Source organism: Suricata suricatta, chromosome 2 (assembly GCF_006229205.1).
Source record: "Suricata suricatta isolate VVHF042 chromosome 2, meerkat_22Aug2017_6uvM2_HiC, whole genome shotgun sequence".
Lineage (NCBI taxonomy): Eukaryota > Metazoa > Chordata > Mammalia > Carnivora > Herpestidae > Suricata > Suricata suricatta.
In genome coordinates this window covers 163152827-163166684 of record NC_043701.1, presented here as the reverse complement: position 1 = coordinate 163166684, position 13858 = coordinate 163152827, and the positions used below count along the sequence as shown (strand labels likewise).

Below are 13858 nucleotides of genomic sequence, written 5' to 3'. Positions count from 1 at the left end.
TCTCTAGATCACATTCTCTCAGGGTCTCACAGAGAAGAATGCGAACAATAGCTCACAAAAATCAACAGGTATGAAATCCAGCCTTTCTTCCTGTATATATACAGTATATCATTTTTTAAAACAAGTGTACTCAAGCTGAGCCTGAAAAGTAAACAATGCTTACAGCATGGCTTAAAGTGACCCTAAGGAAAAGATGGAGTGTGTGTGAATGCGTGAAGGGGCCAGGATCCTGGAAAGAAGCTGGCTTTGGAAGCCATTCACCCCAGAGGCAAGAACTATCTTAAGGGAACTGAAGGCAGACATTTGACTTTAAGGAAGTTGTGTACATCTGACAAGCAAATAGCACAGCTTTGCTAAAATCATCTTTGACTAATATCATTAAAGGCTAGCCCCCTATTTGGCCTGCAGGGCTTACACGGACTCATGATTCTACAACTGCCACCTCCCTCGCAGCCTCTTGGACTCAGGTGCCAAGATGCACTTGCTAGGCCTAACCTGGTGCCCAGGGGACTCTTCTGAGCTAAAAATAGCCCAGGAATTCTCCATGAGAATTAGACATTTCCATGGAAGCCAACCAGAAAGCACAAAGACTGTTGCATTTAGATCTGTTGCCTAGCTTCTTTAATGAAAACCACCTTCCTGGGCTGGTAAGTGCCCTCAATGCTTTCCTCATGGAGGGGAAGCCTTGTTTCCCCAAAGCTGGGTCTCAGTTTGAAGTCTCTGATGGGCTTCATCTTGGAACTTCTTCCACGTCAAGGATGAAACAGAAAGACCCTCATTGTTCTAAGATGTCACTTGAGTCCTTCCTTTACTCATTGTCCCAAAGAAGCCCTCCCGCCCCGCCCCCCTTTATATACACACGTAGAAACCAGCTATGGCATGGACACAGAGAAGCAAGAGTTAAGTGTGACAGACAACTGAAGAGCGTCCAGAACCCAACACATCTAGCAGGCCTGGGGTCGGTCAGCTCTGAGGGTGAGTGCATAAGCCAACACACGTGTCTTTCTTTTTTCGGTTTTCTTTTTTACTAAACATTAAATTATTTCTGAGGAAATAAAAAGCTATTTACATTGTAATTATGTACAATAAGCCACCTGCAGCCTCGCTATCGACATGCAGGGCCTCCTTCGGAAAGGTGTGCACGCTTTCTGCAGCTACTTTCCCTCCCCACCAACCCACCTCCTACAGATCTAACTGGGAAATGGTTTGTGTTGTAGGTGTGTGTGCTGGGGAGGAGGGTGTTGGTGATTGTGGGGACAGGGGGCGGGACATGGGAGGTTAATGAAAAGCCAACCCAACTTAAAAAAAGTTTTTAAAAATTAAACAAAACAAAACAAAACAAAAAGGAGACCACAAGGAGAGAGTCCTCACACTGTCAGGGGCAGAATAAAGCAAGGAGGCAGCGGGAAGATGCATCCTTTGCCCTCAGCACAAATATAGCCTTTTAGTCTTTTTGTCTCATTTTCATCAGCTGAGAATGCCTTTGCCTCCCAAAGCGAATAGGCATCTGCCTGCTCTTCATGAAGGGGCCCTTGGTAAACAAAAGGTAAAAAAGACGTTTTCATTTTTCCGTAACAATAGTAATAGTAATCATCAAAAATAAAGTCAGAAAGATGGTTGACCACGTGGCTTGTTGGTATTAAACACTAGTGCAGTTGGGGATCTCCTTTGTGCTTTCACTGTTTGCAATGGTAGCAATGCCTCCTGCAGGGGAGAGAAGACAGAGGGAGAGAGGATGTCAATTTCACGAGGACAGGAGTCTGGGTCTATTTTATTTACTGCTAAATACCAAGCCACCCTGAATGGGTGCTTAATATGTATTTATTAAACAGGACACCTGGACAGGCTATCCTACCAGCTTATTGGCTTATGTCATCAATGTGAATGTGTGCCATCTCCCTCACCTGCACGCAAGGTGGGAGCAATGCTTTGCCCTCTTACTCACCATTGATGACAATGGTCATAGGCAACGTGCAATGAACACATACTATGTGACAGGCACTGTGCTACCGACAGACCATCATTTCATTATCACAACAGTTTTGGAAGGTAGGTACTATTATTCCCATTTCACAGATGAGGATTGTGAGGTACAGTGGGGTCCCAGAGCAGGCAGATTGGCAAATCAAGAAAATGTACCCAGAGCCCTCTGATATCAGAGCTCATATTCATATGGTTATGAATTAGGACACCTGCTTTTGCTTTAGAGAAAGAAAGACAAATCCCAACAGTAATGCATAGTTGGCCTTATCCCTCCCCCACTCCAGCCCCAGCACTTTTTATCCTGGTCTACTTTTAAGGGGGGGCCAATTTCATGTGGCAGACAAATTTTAAAACATGATTATGTCTCTGTAGCCAGCAGTTTCCCATCCCCCTCCAGTCCGGTACTATCTGAAGGACAGGCCACATGGGCTGGCTGATCTTGGGTTTGGACGACAGAGGGCACAGGAGCGTGGTGGTACCAGCACACATACCTATGACCCGGGTGTCCAGCTCTTTGTCCAGCAGTTCCTCAGGCTCGGTGAAGTCACTGAGTGTGATTTTGGGGGCATTTTCACTTTGGCTCACTGACCCAATCATCTCCTGCTCCTTGTCATGTTGGACTTGAGCATAGATGTTAATCCAGGGGATTTTCCTACAAAAATTCAGATTATGTTACAGGGCATGCCAAACTTGGGCTACTGGGAGATCCTGGGTCGTAAGGGGGAGAAAGAAGCTATTTATAGGACAGGCCCATCTCAGGGAAAGGGGCTAAGCACGCAATCACTGCAGCCATGAGGCCAAGAAGCAGAAGGCCAGAGAGCAGATGCCCAGGGGAGATGTAAACCACAGAACTCCCTGACGGCTGCACCTTCTTCTGGGGTCAAAAACAAATCAGTGTCAACAGAATGGCAATGCTGTTGATCAGGGGTGCACTAAAACCCTTGAAGTATCTGTCATGAAGCTTTTCAAGAAACTGGACTTTGAGACTCAGAAGGTTCTATCACAGTGAAAAGACAGCTTTTTCTAAGGTTGGATATACTTCATCAATTCCCATTGGTTTCTTTATAAATAGCCAAGAAAGAAAAGGCTTCCAACCATTGCTACTATTTTCAGAACACTGTCCATAGGCCAAATATCTTAAATACTTGGATAGTCCATTTCCTCATCTGTTCGATGGGAATAACAATAGCTTCCTTTCAGGATTGTGGAGAGGATTAAGAGAAGCTAAATGACTTCCTTCAAAGACACAAAAGTTGTAGGTTTGGAAACAAGGCAGAAAGATTTGAGGCTGGAGTACGGCTGGTTCAGAGTGAAATCTTAGAGGATTCATCTCCTGACCCATCTCCATTATCTCCTGACCCATCTCCATTATCCCCTGACCCACTGTATTCCAGTCCTGTGGCCTCCTCTGAATTTCTCTAATCCAGTGCTTCTCAGACTTTAATGTACTTATTTATCACCTGAGGTCTTGCTAAAATGCATTTGTGATTCTATAGGTCTGTAGACGATGGGGCAAAATTCTGCATTTCTGTCAAGCTCCCAGGGGAGGCTGCTGCTCTGAGCCCCAAACTTTGAGTTGTAAGAATCTATTACATCAAACTTGTCCCCTCCTTGGAGACTGTGGGTGCTTTGAACCAGTTGTTCCCTCTAGAACACTCCTCTTTCTCTTTCTACTCTTCTCATGGTGGTGTGTTCTTTCTGCCCTTCAGAACTTGGCTCTGAGAGGCTATGACCTCTCATGACCACCCAACCTCTCCTGTTAAAAGGATATAATTATGGGACAGTGTTTAAGGGAGAAATTGGTAGGGTCCTGGGTTTAGGGTGGTGTAATAGGCAGCTCTGCTGACTAGTTTCCTGTCTTTGATTCCCATTACACTTAAAGCCCAATGTGTTCTGGATCTATGGTCTCTGTCTTCACTGCTATACGCACAACTTAGCAAAGTGCTTGGCACATGGTTTATATTCAGGAATGTTTGTTTGAATGAATGGATAGATGCCCTCAAAGTTTATGCTCTTTCTACTCTCAGATATTATGTTCTCAAACAAAAACACTACATTTTTACCTTGGAACATTATATCTAGAAGAGACCCCTCTTACCGCATTAAGTGATGGGGAAATTGGATTAAAGTCCAGACATTTCATGAAGCTAATCCCTGGCAATGATATTATTAAAACTTAAGACATAAGGCACCCACCCTAATCCAGAATGTTCTGTGCATTTCTAAAGGAGAATCACTCTACTGGCCTGGTACGAAGGAGTGGTATTTTCAAGCTTCTGTAATAACTACCCCACTCCAACCCCAATAAGGTAGTGTGGGCATTTAATAAGGTTGTCTTGTAGCCAATTCATTAGGAAAGACCCCAAAATAGGGATGAAACATGGGCAGTTTCTATCACTCCTTTACATTCAATTCTCATTTATTTAATGGTTGCTTTACATACATTGAGAGGTGTCCTTGTGACTCCTACTGGTCTAACCCAGCTTAACATAATTTACAAGAACCTTTAATGAATAGATTCTATGTGAGCCAGCAAACCACCAGCTCTCTAAATACATGTAATTAAAAATTCATGCTGGCTCTTACTTTCTTCTTATCTAAATAGAAATGCAGCCTAACAACTTAGATTTCTTCTAATCATAAAAGTACATATTACTCATGAACGCTGGGATCAACTGTACTATTTATTAGGTATTGGAGCCAGTCAAACTATTCCTCAGAGCACAAGTCTGTGGACTTCAGAGCTGCAGCCAGAGTTCACTGCCTCCCCCTTTTCCTGCTTTCCTAGTGATACCTGTGAGGATTTGGATAAATCTGCCCTTATAAACACTGTTCACTTTATTTCAATCTCCAAACAACAGGCATATTTTTTCAACATTTTCAATAGATGAGTGGAAGGAAAATTTTATGTTGCAATTTGCACATTAAAAAAAACTGTCAAACTGCTTTTGATTTCTAAACAGATGCACTTCAAGGACTGTTGAGAATATGAGACTAGCCCCATTCTTGCAGGTAAGAAATGGGAACAATAAAGATTTAGGGGCATGTCTTCGCCTCCACATCCATATAGGTTTTAATAAGAGAAGGATGATGGATCAACCCAAGTCACCCATAAAAACCTCAGTTTTTGTTTGCTCCAACTGTACGCCCTAGAAGCCTGTGGAAGGAGCTCAAAAGTTTTCTTGGATAAATACCAAAAAAAGAAATTACAATATAGAAATAAAGTCTTGTTAGGCAGAAGTTTCAGAAAATAAAAGCCAGGTGATAATGATTTCTAATTACATCATCTAAAACATTGTCTAAAACTACAGAAGATAGCTATCCAAGGATAAGATCAAATGTGAGAAACAGGGTGATATTTACTAACAGGAAGCTTGGGGTTGATGGTGGCTCTCTTCTCCTTTCCTTGTGAAGTGACCACTTGGGACACTGAGATTGTTTTCAGTGCGTGACACAAGGCGAGCCCCCAGTAAATGTCTGTGGAATGAATAGGTGGTTTATGAGTTAATGCTGATGATTACACAGAGAAAGTGTCGTGTCTGAAAACTCAGCATGGTCAGTGATCTGGAAACAGAAACAGAACTGCCCTTTCTCTAAATGTGCTCAATGTTTGCTGGCCAGGTGCAGATAGTTAAATTTAAATTAATTAAAGTTAAATAAAATTTAAAGTTCAGTTTCTCAGTCATACTAGTAGTTACTTTATTGGACAGTACAGATTACGGAGCATTTTCTTTCTTTTTTTAATTAAAAAAATTTTTTTAAATTTATTTTTGAGAGAGAGAGAGAGACAGTGTGAGCAGGGGTGGGTCAGTGTGAGAAGGAGACACAGAATCCGAAGACAGGCTCCAGGCTCTGAGCTGTCAGCACAGAGCCCAACTCAGGGCTCAAACCCATGAACTGTGAGATCATGACTCGAGCCAAAGTTGGACGCTTAACCCTGACTGAGCCACCCGGCGCCCCTTAGGGAGCATTTTCATCATTGCAGAAAGTTCTATTGGACAGTAATTAAAGAAACAAAGGAGCCTCTGGGAATCACAGATAAGAACCTGACCTTTACTTGATAGGAAGCCAGGCATCTCCCATATAGTCATCACTGGAGTTCCAAATTTCAGGTGATTTGCGGGTGGGTAGAAAAGATCAAAGAAATAAAACAAGATCCAACAGGGCCTCAACCAAAGGACTTGAACATTGGGAAGAAAACTTCCAGAAAAGGAAGCTAGAAAAGACAAGGTAATTGATGATTGGTTACACTTAACTGACTCTACTGTTTATCCAGTTTGAGTGGTGTTCACTTCCTGTAGCTTTTGCTACATGATTCACCGCCAGGGACACAAAAAGAGTTGGCTGATATTTAGGTACCATAGAGTTAGAATATTTCAGAGATTTCATTACCTGGCAGAAATTCAAGAACTCCAACGTACACATTTAGATGTGCCTACTTTCATAAGCTTATGTCTAGGGAGTTTAGCAGCATTTATATGAGAACAGAAAACTTCCTAAGTCATGAGAGGTCTTGCCTTAGTTTGGAGATACCTGACACAAATACTTTTTGTAGGACTTCTACTGGCCCTTGTCCTAGCAACCATGGAGTTCTAGAAGCCAGAAGGTGATAAATTTGGTTTAATTGATCTTCAAGCTCTAGCAACCACAAGGCTTCCCCATAAGCAAATCCTTTGATGAATAAAAGTGTGCTTTGCATGTAACTGAAGTACATCCACAAATGGGTATTGCCCTGACTAGTCTGTTTCTATATGGAATCTTTGCTCTCTACTTAAAAAATTTTTTAAAATGTTTATTTATGTTTTGGGGCGCCTGGGTGGCTCAGTCGGTTAAGCCTCTGGCTTCAGCTCAGGTCAGATCTCACGTTTGTGGGTTCGAGCCCTGCGTCGGGCTCTGTGCTGACAGCTCAGAGCCTGGAGCCTGCTTCCAGTTCTATGTCTCCTTCTCTCTCTGCCCCTCCCCCTCTCGTGCTGTTTCTCTCTGTATCAAAAATAAAACATTAAAAAAAATTTTTAAAAATGTTTATGTTTGAAGGAGTGAGAGAGGGAGACACAGAATCCAAGTAGGCTCCAGGCTCTGAGCTGTCAGCACAGCGCTTGACTTAGCATTTGTAGCTTTGGGCAATTGAATTTGCCTCTCTAAGCCTTGGTCTCTTTATCTGTAAAGTGGAGCTTTACATGGGGCTCAAACCCACTAACCGTGAGATCAAGACTTGAGCTGAACTCAGATGCTTAACTGACTGAGCCACCCAGGCGCCTCTCTCTTTACTTGTGATATGAAGGTTTGTTCCCTTCTTCAAAGGAAACACGGGCAGGTGGGTTGACATGTCTTGATCCAAGAGGCCCTGACTCACATACTGGTCTACCCTTTGGGTAGGAAGGTAAACTTCACTGTCCACTGTCCTTCTGGTGGAGGGTGTTGAAGGATTCCTGCCAAGATGTGTGTTGAGTGAAACTGGTGTTTTTAAGCCTGAGGAATCCCCTAGAGAGTAGCTTAACAGGGCCGTGGGAGAGGGTGGAGCCAACCACCTGCATTGCTGATTTTGTTCAAAATCTAAAAGCATTACCTTCCAGGCCTAGAAAGACTCTCAGAACTAGGTTTTGCTTTCAGAATAACTAATGATATTTTCACTTACCCAGTATTTCTATGAAGCATTTCTCTATGCCACTGATGCAATCTTTTGTGAGCCAACCATGGGCAGGTTGGTGACACAAAAGGCACCTTTGGAAGGCATGTTCTCTGTTATCTATAATAGTTTAGCGTTTTTGATTATTTAGTATGTACTAGGTATAGATATTATTACATTTCAACTACAGAGCAAGCCTACTAAGTATCATTGTTTTTTCCACTTTACAGATAAAGAGACCAAGGCTTAGAGAGGCAAATTCAATTGCCCAAAGCTACAAATGCTAAGTAAAAATTGGGTCTGTCTGATCTCAGAGTTCATGCTCTTAACCAGGACACCTTTTGATAGAAGTATTACATTATTCAAACAATGGTACAGCATTATTGATTTCAATTTTATGTTTTAATAAGTATCCTGCTATGTCACCTCTCCTGTGGCCTTCAAAAATAGCATCTGAATACATGTGGAATTTGGTTTTCCTGATCAGTTGCCCTTTAGAAACATGAAAAAGAGGTACAGGGTAAAGATTGAGAATTTTTAGCATGCAAATTTACAGAGACCAGGTAGCTGCAACACAAGATAAGAACAAGTGTGTGTGTGTGTGTGTGTGTGTGTGTGTGTGTGTGTGTGCATGTGTGCACCAGATTTCTGCTGCATTTTGTCATTTTGTCGGTTTAACCACCCTGAATGGGGTGTTAAGCTGTAGAACAGATCTGAATGACTAAGACTTTACTTTAGAAATTTAGGTGAGGTTTAAAAAACCTTTGTACTTCTCTTGAAGAGAAAAAAAAATTCATAGGCTATCCCTTACTTTCCAAACTCAATATATCTATAAATTGGATCGAGTTCAGATTCTTAAACCCATTTATTCCTTCCTGGACCCTCAACCATTCCTGCTTTCCCCCAGTGCCAAACAAAGCTTCAAAGAGGATCAATTTCACATATTCAGGACGAGTGCAGGAATGCTGGTTATAGGAAGAATCGGCTCCCAAGAAGCTAGCCCCAACATCAACACTGAGTAATAGTAGCACATACCTTTTAAACTTGTAGATCAAAAACACGGCCAGGCCGACGAACACCACCGACAAGAGCATAAGCATGGCCGAGCTGCTGTGCCCAGCACCAGAGTCCACCAACGGAGCTAGGAGATAAAGGCAGATGGCTCACTTGGAAGCTACTACATGGAGGGAGATCATATTGGAGAAAATAGTCCAACTGACATTCATCCTTATATCCAATCTCCAACTGCCCTGCCCTGTGTGTTATCTGCGCACAGGAAGCTTGGCTTCAAAGATGAGAATAGTATCCTCAATCACAGCTTCTCAGGACAAGTCAACTCCTGCACTCCACCTGGGGAAATTTACTGTTCTTGGTGTAAACTGAGCAATGTGTATCTAGCTAAGGGGAGCAGAAGGGCTTGAATGCTCTTTCTCTTAGCCTGAGTGCCTGTCAACATAATGATGGGTGGCCCATTGGGAACCTTCGATTAAATACTGATGCAGGGTTTCATTCTCCTCCTCTACACTCCTCTGCTAAAACACTGCAGAGTGGGCACATCTGGAACCTATACATCTGCAAAGTCTTATATTCATAAAGGATATTTAGCAAATAGGCCCTCCCAGAGAGCCAGCAGTGGATACCCAGCAGACATGCCTTTTCAAATTCCTTTTATAAATCAATTGCTAGAGTTGATCTCTGTATCCACTTAGACTTACCAGATGTAAATCAAATGGTTTTTTAATCTTGGACTCCCAACCAAGATTCATGGAATTAGAGAATCATAGAAATTAAGAATCCCTGAGGACTATCCCATATAATTTTGACCATGGCAGATTAAAAACCAACCAACCAACCAACCAACCAACCAACCAACCAACCAACCAGCCAACCAGCCAACCAACCACATCAAAGCCTAAGAACATAGTAGGTATTCCCCAAGGTCATCCAGGGATTCAACAGCAAAGCCACTTCTAATTAAGTCTTCTTGCCACCTTAACAGGAAGCCCCAAGAAAGATGTGATTAATCTTTTGTAACCATCACTACACAAAAGAGCTCTGCCCACAAAGTTATTTTCAGGGATTTGTGGAGAAGGGTCTGCTAATTATCTCCTTTCTTTTCTTCTCAGGTAACAGATCACCACACCCATTTCTCCCCAGATCCCAGCAGGCACTCACCTAATGTCAGCTGTGTGACATACACAACGACTTGAACCCCTGGTTTCAGCTCAAACTGAACCAAGTTTTGGTTTAGAGCATTAAACAGCATCTCTACTATCTGTAAGAGAGAGAGAGAGAGAGAGAGAGAGGTGCACAGGAAGACATGAAATGAGACAATGCTCCCTATGGAGTAAGAAACCAAGATCAATCGGCAAACAGTGGCCATGTTCCATGAGAAGACAGGATATAGGGACACTTTCATTAGTTTGGTTCTCACAGCCCTTGGAGCCCTGTGAGACCAGCGATGTAGTTGGTGGTATTCACTTGGGCTGGAGAGGAGAGTGAGATGGAGAGAAGTATGTCCAAAGTTACTTAGTGAATTACAGTTGATAACAGACATGGATGTCTCATTCAATTCCTGGCCCGGCGCTTTTTCATCCATGCCTTTCTAACTCACTGTAGCATGACCTATTATGGTTTACAATGAAAAAAAGTCAATCCATTATTAGTTCTTTAATCTAATGAAGTAACACACACCGGGCAGAGACGCCTCTGCCAGGACTAAGGCAGGCATATATGTCCCCAGCCCTCTCCTCTGCTTTTCCTCTTTTGGAGACAAAAGAAGGCAGACATCAAAGCAGAGGCTGCCTGCTTTTTATGGGATAATTTTTCCTCTTTACTTTTCCCCAGCAAGTCTCGGAACACATAACATCGATTTAATCACTCTGTAATTCCCACATGAAAGCCGAGGCCGACTTGGGCTGTTGTCCCTAACTCTTATCTGGCTGTACGCGCCTTAATATCACAGCTGCTATTCATCACCGTAATTACCTATTTATCTAAATGGATGGATATTGTAGCTTCCAAATATAGTTCACACATGCCACTTGCTATTTCAGAATAAAGAGGTCTTGTAAAAGTGATGTATGCACTGAGAAGTTGAATTTATTTCTGGCCACCTTCGATAGGCAGCCCTACAAGGCAAGGATCTGCTGCGTTTTACAGAGAAATGGATCGTTCTGGACCTTGTGCTGCTGGAGGATGACTGTGGAGGGCCTTGTGGCGGGAGGGGATGGCCAGGTGAGTCACACAGGGACACAGATGTCCTCATGTGGGAGCAAACGTGTGATTCCTGCTGATGTTTAGAAGCCCCATTCTCACTTTCAAAAAAATTATTTATTTTTTAGAGAAAGCATGAGCGGGGCGGGGAGCAGAGAGAGAGAATCCTAAGTAGGCTCTGCACTGCCAGTTCAGAGCCTGACCTAGGGCTCGATCTCACAAACCGTGAGATGATGACCTGAGCCAAAACCAAGAATTGGACGCTTAACGGAATGAGCCACTCAGGCACACCTATTCTCACTTGTATTTACTTCTCCCTAGTGTCACCGGAAGCCAGGGGGAAATGGTGAGAGAGGGATAACCAGCCTCTTTACTTCAAGAACGGTGTGCCCATCACAGGAGCCACATGCCCTTTTGATGAGGATAGTAAACAACCATCCTTTCAGACACGCTTTTTCCTTAGTCAAAGCAAGATAAAGCAATCTAACTCTCACCACAGAACCATGGTTAGAAGTGATTCGTTGTCTATTCTGAAGAACTTAGATTGACCAGGATGTTCAAGGACAAGAAGCACATTTTCCCAGAAATAGAAAAGGAAACTCAAATTCCTCCTTCTCCCTCCTGGGTCTTCCCCAGAGCAGGTCACCGAGTGGGAGACCCGAGTAAGTCTGCAGGGATGCCAACTGTTGGAACGAGTGCTGCCAGGGACAATTTCCCTTCTTGCGCGCGGAACGTTCCAGTCTGTGTGCACTCGCGGTAATTCCGGGCCTGGCTGAGCTGACTGCTCCGCACCACCACGAGGGGTCTGCACAGACTCAGGGGCTACCTGGCCCACGGGAGAAAACTCCCTCTGCTGCTAGCGGGGAAGTGTCACTGTGTGCCCTCAGACTGTGGGGGGCAGGCAAGCGTCCTGGCTGAGTGTCCTGTCACTTACTTGTTCCAGATCCTCTTCGTTGCCTTTCCTCCTCTCCGTCAAGTTCTTGGGGGGAAGGATGAAGAGCTCTGCAGAAGTGGGAAGACCAGGGAACACGGCAACCAGGATCTGGTCCACCGGGACGCCGGTCACCTGCAGGGAGGTTCAGACCACAGAGTGGAGCCCTGGAGCAGCGGCCTCCCCAGGTCCAGGCCAGGAGCAGAGTGCAACGTGGAAATAAGGCTCACTTTTAAAAAATTGTTTTATAATTTTATTTATTTATTTATTTATTTATTTATTTGAGAGGGGGATAGACCGTGAGCAGGGGAGGGGAAGAGAGAGAGGAAGACGCACAATCCAAAGCAGGCTCCAGGCTCTGAGCTGTCAGCAGAGAGCCCAACGCCGGGCTCGAAATCACAAGCAGTGAGATCATGACCTGAGCCGAAGGCTGACAACTGACTGAGCCACCCTGGTGCCCCTCACATGTGTTTTTTAAACACAGCAGTTTAGGCACACATTCCAGTATTCCTCCAGGCTTTCTTTCTGTTCCCGCTTAGAAGTGCTATTACTAATTTCACTATCTCCTCGGGCTCTTAACTACATTTTTTACTGAAACTAAAATACTATGATGATTTTCAAAATATTGTTTGCTGGGATCATTGGCTAAAGCTTCTCTCCCTATTTTCTATTTTTCTGCACTGAGAGGACTAGAGCTTCTGGCGAAAATATGGACATGGAATGCAAACAAGGAATAAGAGGTTACAGGCAAACGTGGAGAAATGCAAATTAAAAAAAAAAAAAACAAGCCAAGCAACCCTGTTTTCACTTACAAAAGCAGGATTTCTTTTATTAAGTTAAAACCACTAATATGGGTGACGCTTAAGAGGCTCCCTTATTTGTTGCTGCCAGCCCTAAAAATCAATTCACTTGGCCGATTTGCTTTTCAAAAGGCTTACTATAAGGCCATAAAAATATTCAGACCATTCATTTGGTAACTGTAACTTGGGGTTGTCTGTCCTAAGGAAATGATCCAAAATATGGAAAAAGCCACATACAGGAAGAAAAGCATTATTTGTAATAGCAAATAAAGGGAGAAAAACTCAAATATTCCAAAAAAAAAAAGAATAATGGTACAGAATGCTATTTTACCATTACGATGATAATTAGTGCAGTCAACCAATGTGGAAAACCACTTATAAGGGCTGCATTCTGATATATTTCCTTATATTTCCTTGGTTACAACCCTATAAAAATAAAAATGTAAGGAGTAAAAAAGCAAACTAAAATACTAAAAATTGTAAGAAACTGAGATTATGAGAGAAACTTTTCCTATTCCTGAGTGTTTAATAAAAGGAGAATATTACTAAAATCTTAAAATTAAGTGCCTGTCTGGAGGCAAAAATTCCTGAAGAGAAAAATCTCTGAGCTGCCCCTACCGCTGAAAAGAGTATGGTTATTCTTTCCTGTGTGTCTCCTGAGGGTCTTTTATCTAGAACACCTCTTCTCCTGCTGCCAATTCAAATAGGGTCGTTTTTTTAAAAAATATTTTTTATGTTTTTTTAAATTTATTTTTGAGAGATAGAAAGAGACAGCTTGAGCAGGGGAGGGTCAGGGAGAGAGGGAGACAGAGACTCTGAATCAGGCTCCAGGCTCTGAGCTAGCTGTCAGCACAGAGCCCGATGCGGGGCTTGAACCCACGAACCGTGAGATCATGACCTGAGCCAAAGCTGGATGCATTACCGACTGAGCCACCCAAGAGCCCCATAAACAAGGTAGTTTTTGATTTGTCAGAAATATCTGCCTCCTCCAAGAAGTCTCCCCTGACTATAACCACTGGCAAGTGACCTTCTCCATGTTAGCCTCTCACTCCAATGCACTTCCAGATACCATGTCTACCATGTCTTGAGGCCTTAGATCATCTCAGCTGTGCCATGAGTATATCTGGCAGGTATAATCTTTTCCTTGAGAGGTTCTTATGAAAGTTAACCCAGACGTTCCTGGGAATCTTTGGGACTAGCTCACTGTTCTGAAGATGCTTGCACAGAGTAGAGACTTGTAAGTAGTCGCCAGACTGAACAGAAAGGGAGGAGTTGTTTTCCCATCTGCTCAGCTCTGATTCC

The 13858-nt window shown here is 43.2% G+C and overlaps 1 protein-coding gene across 1 annotated transcript in view; it reads right to left on the bottom strand.

Moving 5' to 3' along the window:
• Window positions 1-850: 850 nt before the first annotated feature.
• SORCS3 (sortilin related VPS10 domain containing receptor 3) overlaps window positions 851-13858 on the bottom strand; it is a 585972-nt gene continuing 572964 nt past the window's right edge. The window contains exons 23-27 of the mRNA XM_029932551.1: window positions 11760-11891; window positions 9785-9884; window positions 8645-8750; window positions 2475-2635; window positions 851-1704 (exon numbers count right to left, since the gene is read on the bottom strand). Coding sequence (XP_029788411.1) covers window positions 1640-1704; window positions 2475-2635; window positions 8645-8750; window positions 9785-9884; window positions 11760-11891 — 564 coding nt within the window. The 3' untranslated portion in view covers window positions 851-1639. The remainder of the gene's footprint in view (window positions 1705-2474; window positions 2636-8644; window positions 8751-9784; window positions 9885-11759; window positions 11892-13858) is intronic.